The sequence below is a fragment of the Phoca vitulina genome, unplaced genomic scaffold, assembly GCF_004348235.1.
Source record: "Phoca vitulina isolate PV1807 unplaced genomic scaffold, GSC_HSeal_1.0 scaffold29, whole genome shotgun sequence".
Taxonomy (NCBI): domain Eukaryota; kingdom Metazoa; phylum Chordata; class Mammalia; order Carnivora; family Phocidae; genus Phoca; species Phoca vitulina.
Genome location: NW_022589732.1, coordinates 3,901,424 through 3,927,606, shown reverse-complemented (window position 1 = coordinate 3,927,606; position 26,183 = coordinate 3,901,424). Strand labels below are relative to the sequence as shown.

At 42.7% G+C, this 26,183-nt stretch overlaps 1 protein-coding gene across 4 annotated transcripts in view; it reads right to left on the bottom strand.

The window, feature by feature from the left end:
• ARID5B (AT-rich interaction domain 5B) overlaps positions 1-26,183 on the bottom strand; it is a 177,023-nt gene that overhangs the window by 15,736 nt on the left and 135,104 nt on the right. For 3 of the 4 annotated variants that reach the window (XM_032423865.1, XM_032423867.1, XM_032423868.1), the window contains 3 exons: positions 21,656-21,860; positions 19,665-19,717; positions 9,999-10,096 (listed from right to left, as the gene is read on the bottom strand). In XM_032423865.1, the coding sequence (XP_032279756.1) occupies positions 9,999-10,096; positions 19,665-19,717; positions 21,656-21,860 (356 nt within the window). The remainder of the gene's footprint in view (positions 1-9,998; positions 10,097-19,664; positions 19,718-21,655; positions 21,861-26,183) is intronic. The other variant, XM_032423866.1, reaches the window with a different exon arrangement.

Genomic DNA, 26,183 nt, shown 5'->3' with positions numbered 1-26,183 from the left:
CTCTATGGTCCTGGAGTGGCTGTAACCCTAAGCAAAGAAAGAAAAAAAGGAGCCTGCCAGCAAGATGGCAGCTTGACTCCTATAAAGGATTGTCAACATGAGAGAGGTAGCTTGAGGATGGCAGGACCCCTGAACTGGAGTTGCATCGGTCTACGAGGATCTTGGTGAAAAGGTGAGGTGGGAGGGTGGGGAGGACAACTTCTGGTTGTTCTTATATATTGATTAGGCATTATGATATTAATAGTGTCCACCATGTATTAAGTGCCTATTAATACCAGGCATTTTGTATACCTTACGTCCAACCATTACAAAAAGAAGTATATACATACATTATTTTATCCTCATCTCATGGATGAGGAAATTGAGGTTCAGAGTGAAATAACTAAATGACTAGTCAAAGGCATGCAGCTATTAAGTGCCAAAATTTGAGTTCAAACACAGATCGGCCTGCCTCTCTGAGCTGCCTTCATATCAGCAGGGTAGCAGTGCATTTTCATATCTTGTCTAAAAAGCACCACCAATGAGGAGGTATTGAACTGATCATCCCTGGCTTAAGAGAACCCTAAGCCCTTAAGGCACTAAAAAAATCAGGGTGAGCATTCTCCTTTTCTCAGAGGCCATTCCACAAAGAGTCAACCCATTACAACAGAAGCAGCCCTGTGGCTCGGGCACTGGGCGCAGTGCTCCTCTTACAAAATGCCAGGATAACTAGGCCAAGATTCTCTAAAAGGCGGCGACTCTGGTTGGATCAGGAGAAACTCAAGAACCATATCCTCGATGAATTCCAGCCTGTAGCACTTAATTTTACACACACACTTGAGGTTCTCATGGCCTCCCCAGCTAGAACGAAAGCTCCTCAGGGGCTTCGCTTCTATGATGCCTCCTTGCCACTTCTAAAAGGGTCTAGACCAATGTAAGCCCCAGGCCTTTCAATTGAAGACCTTGGGATGGATTTCAGAAAGGCCGACTTTATGCCACAGGGATTAAAATACATGCTCACAACAGAGGACACAGACCATACACAGCACCCAGCCCTCCAGAGTGCCAGCAGCAAAACAATGACTAACTCAGAATCAAGTTGCATGGATCCATTTCAAGGGCAGATGAACATTATTTCAAGATTAATAGACAAATGTAACTACAGTGTTTTCAACATAGTGAGCACCCCACCAACGAAGGCAGGCAGTGTCCATTATGTAAAAACAAGCAAACAACTATGGCATTTGGGTCCCACGTATGTGAGATGCCAGAGGTTACAGAGCTTCTGAAATGTTCAACAATTCCCCCAACATTTATTATTTTGATCGAACTTTGTAATAACTTGTATAAAACCAAAATGTTCCAAAAGGTTTTCAGTGGAAGAGTTAAGGATATATTTTAATGGTAAACAATTACATTCTTCTATCATCTGATACTTTTTTTCTCTCTTTTTTGGAAACAGGCTCTCTGAATTTTCAATAGTTCCTTTGTGAAGGCATCTGTTACTCACGTAATTGAAAAGATGTTTGTGCAGTGGCATGCTTGAGAGTACAGTTATTTAATCTTAATGATAAAGCCCTGAGGACAGAAAATCATAAGTAGAAACCTCTTTTTATTTATCAAAAAGAAAAGGGGCTGAGACACCTAATCTATTCTCACATTTAAATTCATGCTTGATGAAAACTATCAATAAAACATCGGACCTGCAAAGTTTCTTAAATATTATAGCCAGGTTCAAAGGGGTGAGTAGGGGGGTGGTAGGGAGAAAACAAAAATGAGACAATAAAGGAGCCTGACAAAAACTGCTGTTTGGCAAGCTTTTTTTTTTTTTTGGGTCAAACAAAGAGCTTGCTGTAGTTTACAGCATGACACACACACTTGATTAGTTTGTGCCCGAGGGTGTTTTTACACTCTAGAGTGTAAACTCTGACTTCTATTAATTACAACTTGCATTTAGAGGCAAATTTAAGAATTTTTAAACAGAGACTTTTTCAAAGGCTGTTGTTTATTTTTTTTTAAAACAGAAACCAGTTTTTCTACTCCAGGGCCTGGCGAGGGCTTTGTTTTCCTTTTTAAAAGTTTCTTGAAATATCCAGGCATTGGAAAGGTATCAGAGCATTTTAAGCATGCTGAGTGATATAGAGGGAGGCTTTTGCTTATGAAGTTATTGGACTGTCCTTTCGGGAGAAATTCTGGAGGTCTCCAAGAACAAGCTTGGTGGGGTGTAGACAGAAGAGCAGTGGCCGTGCCGCAGCCTGCCTGAATCTCGGCACCTTGTTCGATTTTCCCAGGGCTGCTGGCTGTGGATAAGAGCCAGGAAGCCTTCTGCGGGTTTGGGGAAAGGTTGATGAGAGGGCGTGTGTGGCAATGCTGCAGACGGCTACTCGCTGTGCCCATTGGCCAGAGCCCCCATCACCAAGCCAGTGTTCAGAAAGGAGCTGCAAGTCCATAGACCGGTCAACCCCACCATGGGTACCCATGGGTGAGGATGGGGCATGGTCTACCCATTGGACTTCGGGGCAAGACAGTCAATAGACACTGAGAAGATAAACTGTAATACCTGCCTTGGGTGTATCCAGTTTGGAAATTCAGCCTTAGTATTCACCTGACAGCTTCTTCTACCATCTTATTCCCTACCTCCTGACACACATTTCCTAGAGGAAACTATCCTTTTTGTTTGGATTTAATTTAATTCATTCAACCCCTAATCCCTGAGTCCCTGATATGTTCATGATGCTGTCCTGGGTGCACTGGGGAGACTCCAGGAAAGCAAGAGCCCATGATCCATGTCCTCAAAATTAGTATCTTCACCAGTCTCGAATTCAACAGCTGAATATTTTAGGCAATATATGATGATCCTCAAGTTATAACCTAACTCTTTAAGATCGAGTTCAAAGTCTAGATCCTCCTGGAAGACTTTGCTCATTCCAGCCGAAAATTCGCTCTTCTTTTTTGATCCCTGTTGAACTTGCTATTTGTATCAATTACTTACTTACCTGAGGTTTTTTATAGCCTTAAGTATCTAACTCTCTTTCAGGTATGTATGGACTATGAGTCGGATCGTATGATAAGTTAGGTAAGCCAAGGATCACAGCACCTTCTGGTTCTAATGAGTCGGTAGTAATGGCCTAGGGGTGCCATACTGAGAGGGGTTCTGAAGCTGAGCTTGAGCTCATGGAAAGCAGTTTCATGTTCCCTTCGCAATTTCTGCCATGAATGTGGTAGCATGGGCACCTCCTCATTGTCTGCCAGCCCTATTCCAGACTCTCTGGCTCATACGTTTTCATTATCCCAGAGGGTGTGCTGTGCATGTGGTAGACGTTCAAAAAACACCCATTGGCTCTTGAGGGCAGCAGCAAAGGAAAAAGGCAGTCACTCAAATGGCAAATCTATCCTACCCCAGAAAAAGAAACCAGCTACTAGGAGAGGGCTTCTTACCAATTTCAAACGTAATCTTAGGCTATGTCGATAGACTGATCCCTCTACATCCCAAGAAGTACGATATGCCATATCTGGAATCGCTTTGGGTAGCGTGAGTAACACAGATTGGAGGCATCTACATGACAGCAGGCCAAGCTGGTGAAAATCCGTAAGTCGTGCTCTGAGGCATGGCTGAATGGACTAGGAGGACTTGAGTGAGAGAGGAGCCAAGCTTATGGAGGCCCATCACCAAGGAAATGGCATGCACTGAGAGAGTCAGCCTCAGAAGGCAAGGTCGGGTCAATGGGCAGCCACAGAAGGTGTCTTGCTCAGCACGTGGCAGAGTGTTTAGATGAAAAGCACCTTCAATGGTGGCTCTTCTTTCTTGCCCCCCAACCACAGGGCATTTGTGCAGAGACCGGATTAGCCCAGTGCCAAAGATGGTTCAGTCCTCACAGAACTTGGCAGCCTGTAGGCTACCTTTGCCGTGGGGTGTGTTTAGTTTAACTTGTGTAAAATATTTTCAGAAATCCTGGATCTAGTATTTGTAAGCCAGGTGACTTCACATAAAAGTTATCAAGAAAACATGGAAGGTCTGACAGTACTGAGCCTCCATCTGCCCAAGACAATGGTGTTGGCTGATCCCACCTGGCCTCTCTGGCCTGGGCTATGTGTGCCAGCTTCCTACTCTCCTACCTGGCCCCCTGCACCACCTCCCCCGTATACATCTGAGGTTGTGACCAGTGGTGTGGAGCCAGGCTCCCTCAGCGACCTGACGGGAAGGACTAGATTTTTAAATTTCCTGTCTGTTGCCGACAGACACTTTCGTAAAATTCAGAATTCATGAAAATGAATTAGTAGAAAAATGAAATTTAAAGCAAGGCACATAAAATATAAGCCCCAATGTTTTATTAGTTTCAATGGACATAAAATTATCCTGGCAGACTGCTATGTAAGTATAACATAACACTCATTTGTTAACTGTTCTGTTCACACGAGCACACACGGGCCAGAAAGCCTCACTTGAGGAACATTGGTCTAGAGGATGACTAAGGGACCTCTCAGATCTCAGATACTGAGATCTTGCCCGTGTCTTTCTGAATTGGGTCTTGATTAACTTCAGGGGTATCAAAATGAGCAAGACTACATCACATCGTGTCCTGGACATAAAGAGAGCTGTAACTCACCTTACTTTCCCCCTTGACTTTTTCCTCACAAAGTGATTAGCTGAGTTCCTTAGAACTTGATATCTTTTTGGCATTTACCTTAAAGCACGTATTTATCTTACTCAAAAGGTGACCCTCCCACGCTCTGCCTTCTACCTTCAGAGAAGAAAGGCAAGAGGTTTAGCTGACTGTCACTCGGGTTCTGCCCAGATGCATCTGGCTTGGGTCCGGCTCACCCCAAGTCACGGCGAAGGAAGGCACCCCAGCCCTGTGGCAGGACAGTCTTGCCTGGGGAATGCTCATGGGAAAAGCAAAAGATGAGAATTCTAAATTGGGCATTACGTATGTAAGAAGATGAAGCGTCGTTACTCATTTCCCCCATAAACAAATACGTTTGTCTCTGATCTTGATTTTCTAAATACTCAGAAAAGCACATCATGAAGTCCTTTTGCCTTAATGCTCCTTTTTCCATCCTTAATAACAACTTCATGTACTCCTCAGACACACACCATACAATTTGTTCAGGAAAATTCACACCAGTAATCTGGTATTCTGTGTGAAGATTTTTTTGCCTCTTGCATGTGCTTAAAAAACATTTTTCTAAAAAGGAAAACACATCTGCACGTGAAAACAAAGTCTTTAAAGTGAATTGCTATTCCAGAAAATCAAGCTAAGAGAATTCCATAAAAATAACCATTTTCCTTTTTTTTATTCCTTTCCTCAGAAAGGTGATTTGGGACACCTTAAATGGAGAGTCAGACAAGAAAGAAAATGTTCTACGTAGAAGGGTCCCGCCCAGCCAGAGGTGGGCATTTTTCTCTGAGTTACAACCTATAGTAACTTTACTATAAATCCCAAATAAGAAGTGTCCAGAATAACCACACTTCATGAGCTTTGCTGAGTTTGAGACATCCACATAGCAACAGTCTCGCGATGGGGAAACATTAATGCTTTTTATATTGGTGATCAGTTGTAACATGAGCAATTAAGTACAGTACTAATGGACTATGGCCAGGAGCCTGGTACTAATATTAAAAACTGACAGAGATGAATAGGTTTGGAAGCAAAACCAGGCTGACAAAGACATTTTTATGAAGTGCTTGGACCTATTTGATTTAAACCAATCAGAGGCAAGTTTGGACGAGTCAGGCCTTCAGCGACAATGATGCATTCACAGGCATTGTACCATTTCTGCTGTGCCTTAAATAAAAACACCCATTGATTCTTTTCAACAACCCACACTTTCATTATTACACTCATTAATAAACCAAAAGTGCCCAACTAATATACAAGTAATATTTACTGAGGAACCAGCTACTTTTTTCTTGTTGGAAAATGAAAACATTTACTGGAAACATGAACCGCACCACATGAAAAATAAATCAGTGGATAATGCATAGGAGAGCACTCATTTCTTCTTCATCTTCGAGGGAAGCAAAGCTGGTGGTAGGGAAATAGGAAAAGGACCACGTCTGCATTTTGGGGTGAAAAGAAGAACACGAGATGACTGGTTGCACAGGATGAACTCGGTCACCCTGATCTGATGGGAAAGGTTTGAAACATGTTCACGGGCATCTCCAGACTAGATGTTTGCCCACAACATCCTGATCTTTTTCAGCTTCTTGAACCTTCTTGAAAACGGTGGCCCTTCACCAATCTAGTCCTGTCTGTTTTGTGTTAGCGTAGCCTGTAACTAGCAAGAAGGAATGAAATCTACCAAGTCCCTAAGCACAGTTTTAGCCAAGAGCTTCAGCCTCTTCTTTGACCAAAGCAGAACACTTTCTCATCCCTGGGACAGATCTGAGTGTCCTCCGCCCTTCTCTGGTAGAACCAGTAAAGAGAAGTAAGACGTAAGACAGCCAGAGAAGTTGCCCCCAGACTTTTCTCCTGATCACAACACACAGGAACATAGGTGATTCCTTTCAGATTATGATTGGCTCAAAATGAGTGAGACTGGTATAATTCTAAGTGGAGTCTCATTTTTTTTTTTAAGATTTTATTTATTTACTTGAGAGAGAGAGAGAGCATGAGCGGGGGGAGGGAGAGGGGGAGGGAGAAGCAGACACTCCACTGAGCAGGGACCCTGATGTGGGCCTCCATCCCAGGACACCGGGATCATGACCTGAGCTGAAGGCAGCCGCTTAACCAACTGAGCCATGCAGGCGCCCCCTGGAGTCTCATTTTTTTTTGAGTCAATTATCTGCAAATTTTAGTACTTCACTATTATTGACTACTAACCACTCAAGACACCCCTTGTATCTGATCGCAGCAATGTGAAAGGGGCCTAGATGGTGAAAGGATATACAAGGAAGGATGAAGGACCTTGCTAATTGACCCGGGACAGCTGTGTTCTAACCTGGGTTTCTGTCTCTGTGTAGGGATTTCCATATTGGGGGTCCCACTTGGCGGTTGACTATTGTCTCAGCCCCAAATCTACTCTTCTGTGCTCTGCTTGGTGATGCTGGGACTGGGATTCTGCAGATTACATGTCTCTTTTATCAGCTGTCTTCCTTTTGGGGTCCTGCAAATGGGGCCCGAGGAGCCCAGGGGAGGGGAGGAAGGACTCCTTCTTTCTATTTTGCTTGCTGTTCATTTCAGGGCCAACCCAACAGTAATTTAGCAGCTGCAGTTGGTTCCAGCCTTTAGCTTCTGTCAACAATCCCAGAACAGTTTTATGGCATTTGCTCTGAGGTCCAGCACCAGCCAGGGAGCACTGCCTCTTCAGGTCTGAGCCTAGCTCCGCGGTGTTCCACCTCTGAGCTCAATAACGACCAGCACTGGTTGGGAGCCTCTCCCAGGGAGGGATCTGAATCCCAGCTCTGTGAGGCATACTCTCTAAACTTCTGGGTGGCAACACCCTAACCCACTTTCTCCTATTCTCTTGACCCCAGGGAACCTGTGGTTATTTCCTCCATATTAACGTTGTGCTTTACGTTTGTTTCAATAATTCCCTATAGTAGATTCTCTTTGTTGAATACCTGGTGTAGTTTTTTTTTTTTTTTAAAGATTTTATTTATTTGTTTGACAGAGAGATACACAATGAGAGAGGGAACACAAGCAGGGGGAGTGGGAGAGGGAGAAGCAGGCTTTCCGCCGAGCAGGGAGCCTGATGCGGGGCTCGATCCCAGGACCCTGGGATCATGACCTGAGCCAAAGGCAGACACTCAACACCTGAGCCACCGAGGCGCCCCTCCTGGTGTGGTTTTTATTTTCCTTACTGCATCCCGACTGATACACACTGACCCAACAAATTCTAGATTTAGCAGAGTGGGTGACATAGCCTTTCAAAAAATTTAATCCAGTGGGAGACCAAACCTATATGAAATACTCCTTTACTCCCAAGAATGAGGAGAGAAGAGACATTTTTAAAGAATCTTAAATAATGTTTCCTAGTAGCTAAAGTTTGAGGTATCTCGACTAGAGTTTTCCAATTTGACTGATTGAAGGCATTTGGGATTCTACTACTTCAGATGAGGTAAATCATGAAACAAAGTACACAGTCTTCAAAAGAATATATCCTGGTATTTCATTTAAGATTGAGGCTATTTTTATCCACATAACTGCTTGAGTTCATTATACACACACACACTCACTCTACTATCAGATCCAATCCTTTTTCCATCCCAAACCTAATCTGTTTTTTGACCATGCGATGCTCTGTAATATGTTTGATTAATTTTCATTCTTTAACTGGGTGAACTAGCTAACAGTTGAGATACGCTCTTTTTTGCAAATTTTAACTATCTGATCTTTGAAGTTTGATGATTCAGGTGTCGGGAACATTTGCAGATGGAGGTACGGGAGGTTCACTATCAGCGAACATATAGACAGAGTTAAAAATACAGACAGAGTTTCTAATGAAAATGCTCTGATTAAAGCCTTGACTCAGAAGTCAACACCAAGCTGAATGTGTTCCCTTCCGTGCTCTTTACACAACACTCACCTGAGATACCGATGCTATTTTGTACTAGGATTTCAGTGGTGCCCCTGTTATGTCCAGTGAGAATGTAGGTTTTATATTAAATACTGAGAGAAATAACACTCACATTTGAAAAACTGATGTAGTATACTGAAAACAATGCTAGGAAGAGTAATAATTCGAATTCCTGTTACCATTTTAAAAACAAAATCCTTGTGGATCATTACCCCGACAAGTAAGGCAATGTCTTGCTACTACTTTGTGGGGATTTTTCATGGGTTACTAAACCCAATCTAGTTTACTATGATTATATCTACAAAAACTTTCTAAGTTTCATTGAATGGCTATCCTAACAGAGGCTCTATGCTAAATGCAACACAGATAAAAATATAACTAAAACTTAACAAAATATCACTGAGAGGTGATCCTCTAGATAACAGTATCTGGAGATGCATTTGTAGGATCCATCTGGGTTGAAGCTGGAATGGTAATGGACTTGTAAAGAGCAGCCGTCACACTTAGCAGTTCTGTTTTACCTTTCAAACTAGCAAGCTAACTGGCCTGTTTGTTCAGCTGTGTCTTGACTTCATTCCACCCATGACGGTTATTAAAACACACAGACACAGACACAGACACACACACACACACACACCCTCTGCTTGGATCTTACAAGCTCTGAATTTGAAACCAGGCTGCTGAGTCAGTCAACATGTCAGCAAGGAAATGAAATGCCAGGGATAAAGAAGCTGGCGTGACCCTAACAAATTAAAGATGGACTGGAAGCACAGAGCAAGGGTAACGCATGAATCTGCTAACAGACCTGCACTGCTGTGGGCACCGATAGTCCTAATGCAAAGGGGAAACACTCCTGTGGAGACAAGCTTCACAACAGCTAAGGCAGCATTACCTCTTATTTGCATGATCATCACCTTCTGAGAGAGGCTGAAGGTGTTAGAAAACTGAACCACGCAAAGCTTGGCAAGAAAGGATTTTCTTGGTCAACAGCATAGCCGTAGAAGAAAAAAAATACCAAGATGGGGAAAAAACCCAATGGATATTATCTGGGGCCAATTTTCTTATTAAAGAAGTGCGTACTTTTCAATATTAATACGTTCAACATTAAAACATTTTAATGTCCATACGGTTACATGGCTACGCCATAGTAACACTGCAGACTTAGGATTTCCAGAAGCTGAAGGTTCTCCCAGTACATGAACCTACGAAGAACGTACTGAGTAATCTAGGCTTGTGGGGGAAAAATAAAAAGGTATTGTCAAATAGGTGGTCACAGGATAAAACCAAACTAAAAGAACATCTAATTTTAGCCCCTGTAACCAGAGAAAGCCATGTCCCCTAAAAAATCACAAGGCGGTATGCAAGGTAAAATGCCAGAGGATATTTTCTATTTCCAGAAAGGTCCTTCAGACTTCCCCTTATCTTATCCTTCCCCAAAAGTGTCTTCCAATGAACACACTTTTAATTAAGCAAGGACTTTCCAAGAAAGGGCTTCTTACCTTTCATAATGCCTGCGGGTGCAAGTGGCGGCGCTGGTGCTCCCAGGATTACCGCCTAATTCATCATAAATGTGCTTCCATTGTCGGCGGGCTGTTATCTGAAAAAATGGCAACGGGAAATTCAATCTTGCATCATAGGAGATTCACAGTGCCAGGATTCAGTACAAATGCAACAGGCAGAAGAGGACAGTCTGTTCTGGAAACCCAGAGACAGAGAAGTCCAGATGAGTATACGGAGAGACTCGGGGTTTCACAGGGGGATCTCTCTCGTGGTACTTTTCTTGACAATAAACATGGAATTCTGCTTTGGGTTCTATATTGTGTCACTCTTAGAGCATTTCCTCTAAGGCATCTCCCTGGATATTTTATGTAGATATTCCCCCCACCCCACCCCACCCCCGAGGACCCAAACTCATACTCTGATCCTTTAGGTCATGTTGATAAAGCATCCAAATAAAATAAGATTTCAGCTAAAGTATCAGTTTAAATGAATCAGAATGAACACTGGTTCCTTAAGGGGCGGGGAAATGGGTGGCCAAGGATAGAGGAAAAGAGAGAGGCTTTGCACCAAACTTGCTTTTGTATCTTCCGATTTTTGACCTGTGTGCTGTGTTGGCCACTTCAAACACTAAATAAAATTACTACATAAATTAATTCAATTGATCAAATTGCTTATGGAATTTGCAGTCATCTCCGGCTATATTTTTAATCCAGCTCCTCTAACCATCAAAACAAAACCCAAATCTGAAACTGTATATGTTGCAACCTGTTTATTTTTATTCCCTTAGGTCAGGAAAACGGGCTATCAGTCCAATGCTAGGAAAACGAACAACTTCCGAAGTGAAAATGCGAGCTTATGTCTACTGGGGAGCTGGGTGAACAGAACCCGGCAGCTTGCAATCTACCCAACAGCATACCCTGGTCCTGTTTAATTCCCCTCTTTAATTTTTTTTTGTACGTAAATTAAGATTTTACAAAATAACAGATGCATCATCTGGCAAATGATTAATCTGGGGAAACCACGTCATTTACTACATCCGAGCAAGTCTAGTACTTCCTTGAAACGAGGAGACAGAGCCCATTCTGAGGTCCTTGTGAACGTTTCTGAACAGAGTTCCAGGAAAACTCTGTTATTGGAATGTGCAGGGGGCAGGGTGTGGCCGAGGTGTGCGTGGCAGTGGCCACAATCCGACCCCGGGGCTTCTTTTGAAATATACCCGCAGAGCTGCCAGCTGAGTTCACTTAGGGGCTAAAGGCAGCAAGCCGGGGTGGGGGGGTGGGGGGGAGTCTCAACTTGCAAACAGGGGCTCTGTCACTGTAATCTAAGGAGGAGGGGAGGGGTGGTTAAATATTACAGGGTAAATGGCACCTTTTCCATTTCAAATAAAAGCGCTTTTATTTCTACAAACCGTTCTTGACCCCGAGACAATGGGAGGTTTGCATTGTTCAATTTCCCATGAAGCATTCTTGAACCAATGTGTTTCAATAGTTCTCTCTAGACAGAACCACCTCTTGCATCTCCTGGCAGGTATGACTAAAAATAAAATCTTCCTTTATTTATAGCTTGGTTTAGATGATAATAAATGGTTTCAAGTCCCTTTCAAAACACTCAAAATACATATTTTAGTAATTACTTTATATTTAATTATGATCTCCCTCCAATCTTTTAAATAATACACTTTCAGGCTGGTCTATTCAAGATCTGCGTAAAGGAAGAAGCGAAACTGGATCCTCTCCCACGTGTCTCTGTTATTCCTCAAAGCCCTTAGCACGCTGAGGCCCCCTGAAACACACCTCCATATTTCCCTCCCTCAGATGAAGTGTGTGGGCCCTGGGGAGCCCACAGGGCCAGAAAACAGCCTATATATGTCCCTGCACGCACTTCAGAGGAAACCATCACTCTTGGCATCCTTGTATCTCTCCTGTGCACTCTATTTCATATTTTGTGAAGTACTTTCACAAGTGTGGTATCATTTCATCCTCCCATTAGCCTGTGAGGTAGATTATAGGAATCTCGTCACAGATGAAGGAAGTAAGACACAGAGAGGTTGCACAGCTTGCCCAAGGACACACAACAGAATGGCCGTGCCAGGGCTCACACCAATATCTTATGATGCCAGAGCAGACTTCCTTTTCACTACATCAAAACAGCCTCCCCATCAGAATGTGCTGGTGAACAGTCCACGTGTACAGCAGGGTGATAGTACAGAAGCTAGGGACCTTTTGCTTCACGTGAGGCAGAGAACTGTGGAAATCACAGCTTCTGCTACAAGGTCTGACTTTGAGCTGTGGGTCTCTTACTAGTGGAGAAATAGCACAGCAATGAGGTCAGCAAGAATCTAAGGGGATGGGTTAGGTTAATAGTGCTTTGAGATTTTACTCTCACCTAGTAAAACTATGGCTCCTTCTACCCTGACAACGTGTGTATCTAGTTAGAACAGAGGTTCTCTGTTATGTTCACCAGTGAATCATAGATAACTCTCAATTATATTGGGATCCATCCATTCACTTGACTCTTCATTCACCAAACATTTCTTGAACATCTCCCATTGGTTGGGTGCTATGCTAGCATCTGGGATGCAACAATGGAAACCAGACCCAACACCCAACATGACCACATCCGTGTGTGTGTGTGTGTTGGGGGATACCAAACGTAAACAAGGGACCACACAGATAAAATAATACAGGTTGTGAAAAATGTCATGAACGAGAGACCACTGATGAGGGGATATTTAATGTGTGGAAACTGACCATGCACCCCTCCTATACCTATCATCTAGACTAGGGGGTAGTACCCTGTTCAACACTTGCCTATCACAGAAATGACAAACTTCTTTAAGAATAAATAATGAGGGGCGCCTGGGTGGCCCAGATGGTTAAGCGTCTGCCTTCGGCTCAGGTCATGATCCCGGGGTCCTGGGATCAAGCCCCACATCAGGCTCCTGGCTCAGCAGGGAGCCTGCTTCTCCCTCTCCCTCTGCCTCTCCCCCTCCTCATGCTCTCTCTTTCTCTCTGTATCTCTGTGTCTCAAATGAATAAATAAAATCTTTAAAAAAATGCTTAAAAAAAAAGAATAAATAATGAATTGTCAAAAGGAGGAAAACAATCTTCTTCACACTAGGACTGAAACTGTGGCAAGCAGGGGGCCAGCCTCAAGTGTCCCTTGGCATTAGTAAGCCACGTGCAGTTGGCTAGCAGTCTGCGTTAGCCCCTGCTAGCAAGTTCTGGTGTTTAAATACAGTTTTCACCAGTAAGAGTTCATCTGGAGCAAAGACAAGGGCTGGGCCTTCCGGGAAGTGGTCCCTGTTTACTGAGCTTCCACCTGCCGGCCTAGATGAATCAGGCCATTTTGAGATATTTTCTTTCCACAGGAAAGTCATAAAATGTGCTCTTTCCAACTGCTAACTGCTTTTATGCTTTTAAGTACACAGTTCTCCTGGGTACACATCTCCATTTTTTTGTGTCCAGATGTGCTCTTCATTCAAATGCCGTCCATGGGCTTTAAAGGGAGAAATGTCTAAATCCTCCCATTGTCCAACCCACTGTGGGTCCCAGCGCCCTCTAAGGAGAAAGGAAAGGATGCAAGAACTCCTCCTGGCCCAGCTACCGGGCATCGTGCTCCCACCTGTACACACGTGCCTCCTGCACTAGTGTGCTTTCCTCATGCCGAAGTATGTATCCACTTCGGGTTTTTATTCTGTAGCCCGGAATGTGTGTTATCTCTAAAACCCCACTGGGGCAAAACCAATGTCTGCCTCGTAGTATCTAGCCCCCCGTTCCACGCAGCTGGAAAGTCTGATCTAGCCATGGGGTGAGTTTGACTAGCTCTTTGGTTTAACTGGAGCCTCCCGGTCATGGTCACGTTTCTACCTGACCTTCTATCATTTTAGGTTTTTAAGGATACAAAGAACTTCTGGCTCTTTGTTTCCTAAAGAGAATGGCCAAATTCATTCAAGCAATGTTTTCTCTTGGATTGTGCTTCCCCTGTCATCTCCTACAAAAGCCTCGCTTAAATGATAGGGATTCCTGACATCAGCCCAGCGTCTACTGGCTGCCATTGGAGGGCCCTGGGCCAGTCACAGAGGTGTGGAGGGGGAAGGTGGAAGATGGAGGGCTGAGGGTGGGGAGATATCATGAAAAGAAAGAGAAGTTACTACTTTCAAGGGTTCATAATTTAGCAGGAAGCATAACCCCATACCATTAACCATAAAGCAAGATGAAAAACCGAGCAGACCGCACCCACGTACAGCAAACCAATCTAGGTGTGTGGAGACTTCACCTCACTCTGAAGACACTTGACAGTTACTTCTTTCCCTGGTGTGGGTAAGACCCAAGAGACTGAAAAGCACTATACACCTATTATGTTTATGTATGTTCATTGTTTCTAAACATAGTGGTTTTCAAACCGCTCTTTGGAACCCAAGGTGGCCTGAAACTAACCCTTCACACCTCTGCCAAGAAAACGGGTCCAGGGGGTAGGAAAGGAATCTGTCCCATCTATAGCTTACTTGATGAAAATATCCTGTTATTTAAAAAAACAACAACAACTGGGAAACGATTTTAACCCAAGACATGGCCTTGGAGCTGGGTTTCTTTACCTTCGCGGTTGCAGGGATGAAATAATGTTGGGATTTTTGTGGCCTGGTTAGGAAACAGCAATCAGAAATCTTGCAGGACTCGAGTGTGTCCATGGCTTAAGAATGTAGCAGATGTGAAGTCAAAAGGAACATTTGCCTGCATGCCCAGGCTGCTCCGAGAAACAGCCTCTTTCTCGGGACACCTTGAGGGCGGACTGAATTCAAGGAAGATGACTTTTTTTTCCTGGTAGTACTCCAGGAACTGGAGCCTTTCAAAACTACATGACATCATCTTTGGCCTCGAGAATTCTGAATTAAGCAAGAGGCTTTGTCCGTCCAGAGTACTAGGGTTAGATTCAGAGGATGTCTTGAAATGATGTCAAAGCCAGAATCTGGTGTCAGAGCCTAATCCTTCCAGCAAGAAGACATGTGACTTCTTCCTCCAGATGAGAAATAATGGTCCCGTCTCACCCGTGGGGAGAGAAGGACCTGCTAACTGGCATTCTTAGAAGGCACCGCTTGCATGGTCCTTTGCCTCTAGAATAAGATTTTTCTCAAGACCCATTTCCCTACTCTACCTTCTCTCCAAATATTGCCTCTGGCTCACCATCACATGGTTAGCCAAATGGAAATCACTTTAGCAAACCACCCTCCACACGCTTCATCCTGGTAATACCCCAAGCTACTCTTCAAGCTTTAATTGCTTCACCAGACACTGAAGTGAAGACCTCTTTTGCTCATCAGCACAGTTTTATCCAGCTCTGCCTCCTCAACCGTGGGTGAGCCTGCTCTAAAACATTTGGGAGGAGAAGTTGGATATATGATTGTAAAGGAAGGATCCTCACTGCCAACCAATCAAAATGCCAGGATATTGTTTTTTAGGGAATCAAATCCATTCGGTACATTTGCGATCTCTAAACCTAAGGATGCAGAGACACAAAATTCATTTCCAGCAAAGGCAGAGGAGGCCAACAGAACTGAATACAGCCATTAGTCAAATGCTTATAAAGACTTAAAATAAAACTTCGGCTCTTTTTTTTTTTTTAATTCAATTTGAGGGTTGTGAAGGACTCCAATGAAATAATCCATAATCCGCAATTCAAACCAGAAGGTTTGGAATAGTTTATAACCACAAACAAAAACAAGCCAATTAAGATGGCCTCTTTTTATAACCAGAAGGAATTCCAGAGAGATGTCTTTATCCAATCACAAGTTAACAGCAGAAGAGATACATCTACAAATTTGAAACTTGCAATTTTTTACTATTACTGAATGTTTACATCACGCAGACTTCTTGACCCATCTCCTAAGTTCACACATTTTTCTCAAGAATCAGATAAAATCTCAGCTAGTAGTTAGTGTGTCGGGTAAGGCTCAGGGTAGGTACAAAGAATCTACTGAAAGACGCTACTAACGAAGGTAGGCTATTGGAGGCTTTTCCCAAAATATCACCCAAAATAGGGAGAAAGCGTTGTAGATAGAGAAGACACCGCTGGGGGTGGAAGGCACAAAGAATGGTCATTTATGCATCTCTTTCCTTCCAGTGTTGCTATGGAGGTGGTGACAGCTGTGTGCAAAAATCTCAGCAAGTCAGAATCTGAAGAAGTCCACGACGACCCCTCGCAACTCATTTCACCTCACTGTGCCTCAGTTTCCTCACTTGTAAAATGAGGGTATGGACTGGAGCAGGGCAAGTATCTTTCTCTGCACCAAGGCCAATTTGCAAAACATAAAAAGGTTCGGACGGTACTCTTTCCCTCATTCAAAATGAAAATGGCTTATCAGGTCCCGACTTAGCTGGATTACCACTTTATCAAATGGAAAAACCTTCGTTGGAAACTTGGTGCTGCTTTGGAGCCAAAGAAATGGTAATATTCTGGTGGGCTTCTTTAGTAATAGCGTGAAGACAACTTTCTAATCTTTGATGCTTGACTGAGATGGGGCCACATCATGAAGCGAGGAGCCCACAAGGGCCAGTAGGTGAAGTGGGAATAGTCACTGTTACCATTAGCTTTGAATTAACATCACCCAGAGCGCTTGTCAAAAAGGATTCTCGGGTTCTTAGGCCCAGGCCCACCGCAGTTAACGGCTCAGTGTGGAGGCCTAGACAGCTCCCTATACTTTCAAGTTCCCCTTTGCAAATCTGAGCCCTAGTTCTCGAGTGGCCTTTGGGAGCCACTGATCTAGAAGATTCTAAGATCTCCTCTGAGCTCTAATGACAAGTCTACACTTGCTTCTGCTACCAGATAATCAAATGTCTTTCAATAACACAGCGATGACAACTTAAGTCCTCAGACGGGATCTTATTCTGGACTGACTTCAAAACTGAATCCTCACTGAATATTTCATTCCGTTTATTGGTCAATATATACCAATGGAAAAATGTATTCTGTACTTTGGGGATTCAAAAGCTTCAACATAGCATGCGAGTAGCCAATTGCAGTGCCTACAGGGACAGCAAGGTAGTATGAAGCATTAAAAAAATAAAAAGGAAAGGAAGGAGAGAAGAGAGGGAGGAAGGGAGGAGGGAAGGAAAAATCCTACCAACCGGCTTCATCTAGTTTTTGACCCCGGATGTAGATTTTATAGTTCACAGGGCTAAGTAGATTTGCTGTCTCAGAGGAGATGAAAAACTTGGGGGTGAAGAATGGCAGGGGCCCAACGAACAATGAGGGAGTTGATGGGTAAATAGAGAGAGAAGGAGGGAAGGAGCGATTCCAGAGGTTGCCAGTCCTCTTTGTGGCTTGGCTGAAGACTTGCAGCTCATACACAACCAGATGGGAAGCAGATGCTGATCGGGTCTCCCAGATGCCCCGCCCCCCATCCCAGCCTCTCTCTACTTGACTCCACCTACACACACAGAGTGAATGCAGAATGAGGGGCAGAACAGAACACTTAGCTTGTTATCAATCTTCTCTGCGTCGCTCCCCCTCCCCTGCCCCCAGCCAGCCTACAGGATAAGTCCAGGGGCTACCATCCAAAAGCCTTTCTCACAGGGCTCCATCCTCTCTGGACTCGCCTTCGAGGTCACTCATCCCAGCCACCTGGTCACCCAACTTTACATTACTCAAACTCTCCATGTCCAACATCATTCTACCTCCACATTTTATTTCTTCATCTGGCTTTCTCTTCCTGGAAGGCTGTGATAATTCATGTCTAAATTCCATTGATTCTCCAAAATTCTGCTCAGATGGCACGAGAGCCACAAGTCTTCCTTCCCTCATTTCTAAAATGAAACAGTACTATACCTGAACAGGGAACGGATCTTTTTCCACCTTGTCTCTTACTCATAACCACTGCCTCTCCTGGATGGCAAGCAACTAGAACCAATGGCCTATGTTTTCCGCTGATTGGCTGATTGCGCAGTCATTTGTTATTTCACTCATTCAACAAAAGAAGAATGCCCTGAAACTTATCAGAAGTTTCTTTTGTGTATTCTACACCCACTTGCTGTTGCATGGGGAAAACAGATCCTTGTGAAGATGGAGAAGATACAAAAGCAGGAAAAACGGATTCTGTGAAATTTGTTGGCACTGTATCAGTAAACAACAATACATTTCTGGGTTTAAAAAGACATTTCATAATATTGTGCAGTATCACGTAACTTATCTGCTGTTCATACAAATGTGTATTCCTGTTCTTAACATCGAGCGTTAGACTTAAAAATCTAGGCTATGGGGCTGACTCCTAAATCCACGAGGCTAGCTCTGAATAAGTTATTTTTTTCACATGGACAAAAGCTATAATTAGCTTAAGATTTTGCAAAACTATGAGCCACCATGGCAAGGAGTCAATCTCTTTGTCCTATCAACAGATCCAACCAAGTGAAAAATTATATCATTTATATTTACAGAGGGTGCTTGGTAAAACAAATATTTAAGTAAATTCATGTCTATGAAACACACATTTTATAATACTTCATATGAGCATTATATTGCTTTATAAACGGGTACATATATCCCAGGTCTTAAACATCTTACACACACATTTACTCCCATCTTAGAATTCTGAGTCAGAATTCATGGCAGGTATCTCTACAGTAAATACCAGATTATCCGAATCACATCATGCTTGCCATCTTTTCCCATTCCAAAACCCTGACATCAAACCATTATATTAGTTCGTGGAACAATATGCTATATCTGGCAAGAAACCCTGGTTATTATGGTGGGACTAAAAATGAATTTCATTTTCTTGACACTGTGTCTCTTACTGTCATTTTACTATGTTACAGAGATATCCCAGGTTACTTCATAAGGAAAGAAAAAAAAATAATATCTTATTCAATTGCGAAGAAACTGCACAACTTAATCTGATCATTGTGTGGAGGAGAAAATATTTCCAATGACGACATCTTCCTATGTCAATTGATTTTATTACAGATTTCATCTCTGTGTGCTATATTAATACAGCTCTTTCTTCTTCTTTCAAGATTTTAATCTTAGTTTGTTGCTCTAACGTTTTATTGGTTCAAAATACATGCTGTAAAATCCGTGGCCATCAAATTTTCCTGTGGGCTAAGAATAACTCGTTCCTGTCAGTTAGAATTAGCTGATAAAGAGTGTCAGAGCCTGTTCTGAATAAGTTTGATAACTTCCTGTTTATGCGGCACTGACCCTTGTCTAATAAAGCTTCTTTGCCCTAGAATAAGAGAAGATTCTGCTGCATTCTATTCCTTAATGGCCAATACTGATTACTTTTGAAAGCCTTTAATACATTTCCCATATTAGACATGAACAGATGTCAGGTATGCTGCCAAGGGAAATTTCTTTTATGCAATCTTGGCTTGTTGTACAATAATAGCCCTTTCTCAACATGGGAAAAAATTACAGACCCAACTAATTTCCCTGACAGGGGAGAGTTACATATGTTTTCCACTTGTAGTTTTTACGACAAGTTTACAATTTTGCCAAACCTGGAACTAATTGGGATCATTTCCAAAAGCGGCCCAATAAACCCCCAAAAGTGTGGAGCCATTTGAGAAGGCAGTCAGGGACGGTTAGCTTTTGTATTTTCTCCATTTTGGTCAGAGAAGGGGTGGGGGAGTTAGATTGCAAAATTATTTCATTTAAGTTGCTTAAACACTTACTGTTTCATATCCTCCCAGTTTTTGAGCAGCTTGAAACATAGTCCAAAGGTTAACTGTTAGAGGGACAATAAGTATTTAGATAAGCATTGCATTAACATACTTCCAAGAAATGTCAATTAAAACATTTTGTTTTGTTTTCAATGAGAAAGAGAAAAAAAAAAAAAAACCACCAAAAACCAAAACACTAGTACCCCAGAGAGCTAAGTTCTTAGGAAACAATTTGCCAAAGGGCATTCAACAACAGGATATATTATTACCACTTAAAATATTTCTTAAGAAACAGTCACAAATACGGAAATGGTTCTACTTTGGGGATAAAGGACAACACAGTTTTAATCCTGTTGCCATCAGCAGACCCAGGGAAGCTAAGTTACAGCGTCCTTGGGGAAAAGAGTGAGATTTCAAAATTAGGGTTGGTCTTGTTCAACCCTTAGAAAGAAGCCATTGATTAAAGAGTACTACATCATGCTTCCTTCAGATAAGAACTTATCATAATCAATAAATACCAGCCACTGTAATACATGATTACCTCTTTAACAGAATGTCTGATGGCAGCACTATATTAAGAACTCATACTGTATTTCACTAACACGTGGTGCCTTGCAATGAGTAGGAAGACACATATTTTACCCTTGAAGTCTCGGTGACATAACAGATCAAAGCGAAGGAAGAACTCATTCACAGAATTGAGTCCTGAGTCCACTTAGTCCCCTAAGTTGCCTGTGTGATGTTTCGAGTATATACTCTTCTAGAACAGATTTCTCTTTGCAGGGCTTGCATACGTCTATTCCGTTAAACAACTATGCCAAACTGCTAGCAAACCTGTTCATTTGTCCCAAACACCATGGAATGGGACTGCTATGGATTTGACTCTTTTACAAGAGGGGGAAAATTGAATTTTAAGTAATTCCTTGGTAAGGGAAATGAAGAATAAAATTAAAATTAAAAAAAAAGGGGCTCTTTGACACAACACATTGGAAAAGCCTCATTGAACCTTGCACTATTTCAAAGCTATCAAGAGCCCTGCCTTGGTCCTGATTTAATCTGAACCAATGCATAATGCAACAAAGCTGTTCATAGTACATTAATTTTACTTCTATTTCAAGCAACCAGTTTTCAGACAAACATTGTAATCATTCGTAGTTACATAAGTTTATAATGGCTGCGAGTGTTCTCTTGCAATCAGTGCCAATTGCTATTAGGTATGTAAATTGTTATGTAAAACATACAGGTTTGACATTCTTCATCAAAATGACACATGGTTTTAATCTAGGAAGATACGTTTGGAGAAAATACTATTTCAAGCCAGGGGCTCATTGCTTTGTGTGCTACAAAATCCAGACAGAGGCAAAATACATATATTCGGTTGTGAAATCAGGACCGGATCTGGGTTTCTTCTCTTTTTTCTATGGAATTCTGCTCAGCTGCGAGTTTCCTTTTCTACTTAAAAATGTATTATGATGCTTAAATGTAATCCAAAATTGGGCTTTTGGTTCAAATCTGGGTATTTCGTGTTTCCTCTGAAGTCAGGTTTTTGTTATCTCTTAACAAATTTGGGGCTTAGGAAATACGTTTTCTCTTTCTGGTTGTTTTGTCCACCTTTCAATGTCCTCCTCTTTAAAGCTGCTTTTTTGCAGGCAACATCTGGGCCTGATAAAGTGACGTCATATTATTATCTCAGAAGAAAGGCGTTACAGACACTCAAGATTGACAAAACAGAAAATGAGAAACTTTCAACATGTCTATTTCCAGTCATAATCAGTGGATTCAAGCCTATAAATATCTCACGGCAACTGCCCCAGAAGGGAACAGCGTAGCGGAAAGGGGCAGGGAGAAAAATTCCTGGGCTGGATGATTTGTAGATTTAGTATAAACAGAGAGAGCATCATCCCCAGATTAGGATTGCAACATAACCCTGAGTCAAAATTTTTTCCCAATTTAAAGAATAGGAGCAGTTCTGATCTTTCAGAAATGAAAACAAGCATACTTACTCTGTTTAAAACCTAAATAGGGTATTCGTTCTATCGGCGTCTTCCTCTCTTTCATGTATTTATAAAGTGCCACCAAGAAAGCCTGCTCATCTGCCCTGCACTCTTCACCGATGGCAACCTTTGGTTTCTCTTCATTGGAGACTTTTTTACAGTTATTATGGTTATTCTTCGGTTTGGACAAGGCTGACTTGGCCTCACATTTCACCTGGAAAAGGGGGGAAAATATGCCACATCAAAACAAGTACTGCCTCGGAACGCTCAACAGACACAGCCATGACACTTCTCACAGTGCGGGAGGGGTGAGCCAGTAAATTAACCTTGCCCTCAAGGAGCTTTTTGGAGGCAACACTGAATATGAATTGTCTCAGACCAGCAGGTGGTAACTTTCCGTAAAGGGCCGGGTAGTAAATATTGCAGGCTTTGGGGCCAGATCGGCTCGGTTGCAACTACTCAACTAGCACAGAAGCAGTCACAGACATATGAGCGAACGGGTACGGCTGTGTTCCAATAAAACTTTATTTATAGAAACAGGTGGTGAGGGGGCCATGGTTTGCCGAACTATGCCAGCCTTAGAGTCCTTACAAGTACGTTGATAGGAAACCAGAAACAGTGTCCGCATCTGGTGGGAGTGGGACTATTCTTTTGCCTCTTTACACACTTTTATTTTCCCAAGGGGCACCATCTGTTAATGTCATTGAACAAAGCCCTGTCTTCTTAGTAAATAGTCCCATATTTCGCACTTTGAATCAACATGAAAGAAAGTTTACTTCTTCATAGTAAACTTCTCTTGTTGCTACTATTTCCAGCCACCTGAAAAAAACATGTCAATGCCGGCAGATGCTGGCATCAGGAACACCAGCAAGGTGTGTTCTGTCTGCCACTTGAGGGGGATGCCCAGATACGCCCCCAGTAGGAAACAAAAGATCCCACTCTTTAATGGCTTTTCGGTCAGCTCTGAGCATGTAATAGGAGATACTAACTTGCCACAAAGGAAAGAGTAGAGGTCAGTTAAAAACCGAAGAAGAGTAAATGGAAAGCGCCATATTTAAAAATTAATGGCGGCCAACATGCCAGATGTTGTTCCTTCCACAGTCTAGGCGAATATGGAACTCAGCAAACTGAGTGGCTAACCTAATGTTCCCTGCTCACTGCCATGTTCTACAAGAGGCCTTTGATGGTTGTTAAATATAACGCTAAGTTGCTGAGCTATTTTAATTGTAAAAGGGGGAAGTACAAAGGGTCAGACTTTGAGTTCAAGTGCGCCCATGGGGAACGTGTACATTCCGATATTCTTTACATCTCTATATCTAACATCGAAGAGAAGAGGGCAAGTGCTGGGGAAATGTTATGAATAAAAATGTCCCACATATTCGACATTGTTTTCCATTTCAGATTTTTGACCCCTCTTTCTCTTTCCCTTCAGCGTCTCCTTCTCAGGCCTTAAGAATATAAAAGGCTATGCTTATTTATAAAAGGGAACTGTATCCTCTTGCCAGGGCTTTCTTTAACTTATTCTCTCAAGTGAACATGCGAGCTTAATATCTTTAGACTGGTTCTGGAAAAAATAAAACTTCCTGTACAACTCATTCAACTGGGCCTCTAGATAAGATTTTAATTTTTAAGGGGCTGTGGAAATGGGACTAAAACATTCTTCCATGTAGAATTTTTACTTACAATATTTTCGAACTTTAGTACTTTGTCACATTACATTAAGGAGAACATCCTGTGAAACTTTATGTCGTCATCATTTCTCACTGTCAAATTTTAGACTGAGTCTCAATTTCTGATGAAATCTCTAATTTAATGCCTTTTTGAAATCAGAAAATCATTCCAGTTTTAATCTGTATTGCCTCTGGCCTTTAGTGAGTGCTTACGATGTAGCCAAGCTCTGTTCTAAGCACTTTTTAAAGCATTATCTCATTTTATGTCCACAACCCTAGTGAGGCTCGTGATTATTCTCGAGTTAGAGACCAGGAAACTGAGGCACAGAGGGGATGAGTGACGGCCACAGGATCATGTCCAAGTTAGTAAGTGGTGAGCTTGGATCTGAACCCAGGTAGTCTCATTCTAGGGCTTGCGCAGTATTAAACACTATAATTTACTGACACTCATAAAAAATGGAATCGATAGTCAAAACATACTTCCAATTAAAAGCATATCTTATTACTAGGCATTACAAAACCTACAGCTTAGAAACGTGATCTATCAAATGAGGAATACAAGATAAAACTAGGTGGTTTCCAAAGTATAAAAGGGCTCCATTCCTTCTATTGTGTATTGAGCAAAGGGAAGGAAACCAGTATCAATTGAGCCCCCACACTGAGCTGGATACAGTGCTGCGGGCTTCCCATAGTCCAGCAAATGTTCACAACAACCGTCAAAGGAGGCCTCTAGCTCCATTTTAAAGTTGAGGAAAATGAAGCCCGGCGAGGTTATGTATTTTGTTAGTCGGCTCATGGGGGCAGAACTCTGGGTTTAGACTCAGGTCTGCCTCACTCCAAACCCTGGTTTTGCACGAACAGGAGTAGATATACGATTTGCATATAAAACAGCCTGAGTCTTAAATTTGCAGCGATCATGGGCCATTATTTATATTATGAGGTCAGAAGTACCACTGTTAAGGGAGTATGAGCATTCCCTCAGTGTCTAGATGGCTGCCTAACCTTCTGCCGCAAACTGTGCAGAAATACCCAGAAACAGAAGGAAAGCACGGACCAGGTGCACAGACCAGGTCCAAAATCATTCAGACTCCCTGCTTTGTAGAGAAGGCTCCTGGGAAAGCCAGGTTGCTGCCTACTGAACTCCATCCCGAACCCCGGTGGGTGAGCCAGCAGGTTTCTCCTCTCTGGGGCGGGGGGTGTGGACGCGCAAAGGCTTTGTAAGAAGTGAGCAGCGGTCTCCTTTCTCGGGCTAGCTCCATACATTTCTTCAGTTAACATAAAGAAGCCCTTTAGGCTATTACTCTGTTTCTGGGTAGGACCTAGCCAAGTTCCTTTCTACATATTCTCACATTTACCCCAAATATTCTCATTTTAATCTCCTGTAATTTGAAACAGGAGCTGGTCTTCATGTTGACCTTGAGAAAGACCAACCTTTTGATGGTGACAGTTAATTACGAGATCTGTTTTTCCCAGCCTGAACGCCTTCTACTTGTTGAGTTCATTAAGAGCTTTGGGGTTTCTAAAGTGATTGAGGAAGTGCTAATTAAAGAATCCACATTTAATGTTTTCAATGAGCCACCACCTATTTGATATTAACCACATCCTTTCACTGGACTGGCAGTTAAGATGTGATGAACCAGCAAGAAAGAAGCAGCTATAATCTAATTTTGATGTGGTCACCAACTTGCTGGAAGACCCTCATCTTCTTCCCAGTGAAGCAGGAAGGATAATTCCTGGGGGTGGTTCTGAGAACCAAACTGGATGAAACATAGTGAAAATAACGAAAGTATCACATTTGTGAAATATCAAAGGGATGTTTGTGATTTAAGTGAAAGAACATATGGCACACCACACCATGGTTTCCCTCTTTTTGTTCCTTTTAGAATATAAACCACCTGTAATATACTTCTGGCCTTTCGAAAGTGCTTACAGAATCTGAAAAGTCATTTGCCTTCTATCTGTGGGCCTTCCATTAGAGGCCTGGACGGAGAAGATTTTTCTTGTACAGATCCCCATATGAATGGGCTTGGACCCACATCTGCTGCATAAGATGATCCCAGGGAAATAGCAGGATTTGGTTGGACACTTTCAAGACATCTTCAGAGAACTGATAGCCTCTTCCCCAGGTGACTTTTGCTGTCACGGGATCCTCTGTCCCTAACAAACAGAGTCTTACAAAGCTGGCTTTTACGTTCTCATTGAGAGAGTGCAACCTTTTGATGGCAACAGGCAAATTACTCGAACTGCTCTTCCAGCCATGCAGACCACAAATCCAGGAGGTTCTCATGCTAGAGAGCTTTGCTGTGTGGAGCTGGTATATATCCATGGTTAGAAATAGTCTGTTTGAGACACTTTTGCAAAACAGTCACACAGGTCTTGGTCATAAAGCCAAACTGTTACTTGAAATATTGCTTCCAGTTCAGCAAGTGATCAGATGGTCACAAGCTTGTAATCTCTATGACAGTGTTTCATGAGAAAAGACCCCTTTAAGACATAAATGCCTTTCTAGTGGTCATCCTCGTCCCAGGGGTGGCCTGTTTATTCTGTAGAGACTTTCCATCAGTCTGCTGGTGTCAACACACAAGCCCGCCATACTTTATACCTACTAGTTCTTTCTTTTAGTTGAAGTGGTCTTGCCAGACCCGTTGGAAGCAGCCAAGGCAGAACTGTAATCCAAGACTCTGAGAAGAGCGAGGTGTTTAGACCAGTGCCTGGGGGCTGACTGCGGCAGGTGCCTCATCCACTCACCACTGAAACCAACGATGGAAGGGTGATCCGCCTCCTTGTAAAGATTCTGAACAGCAGCGTTGGTGGGAGGGGTGTGGAAAGGGTCCCTTAGAAAACCCAGGTTTGACTACGATCCCTCC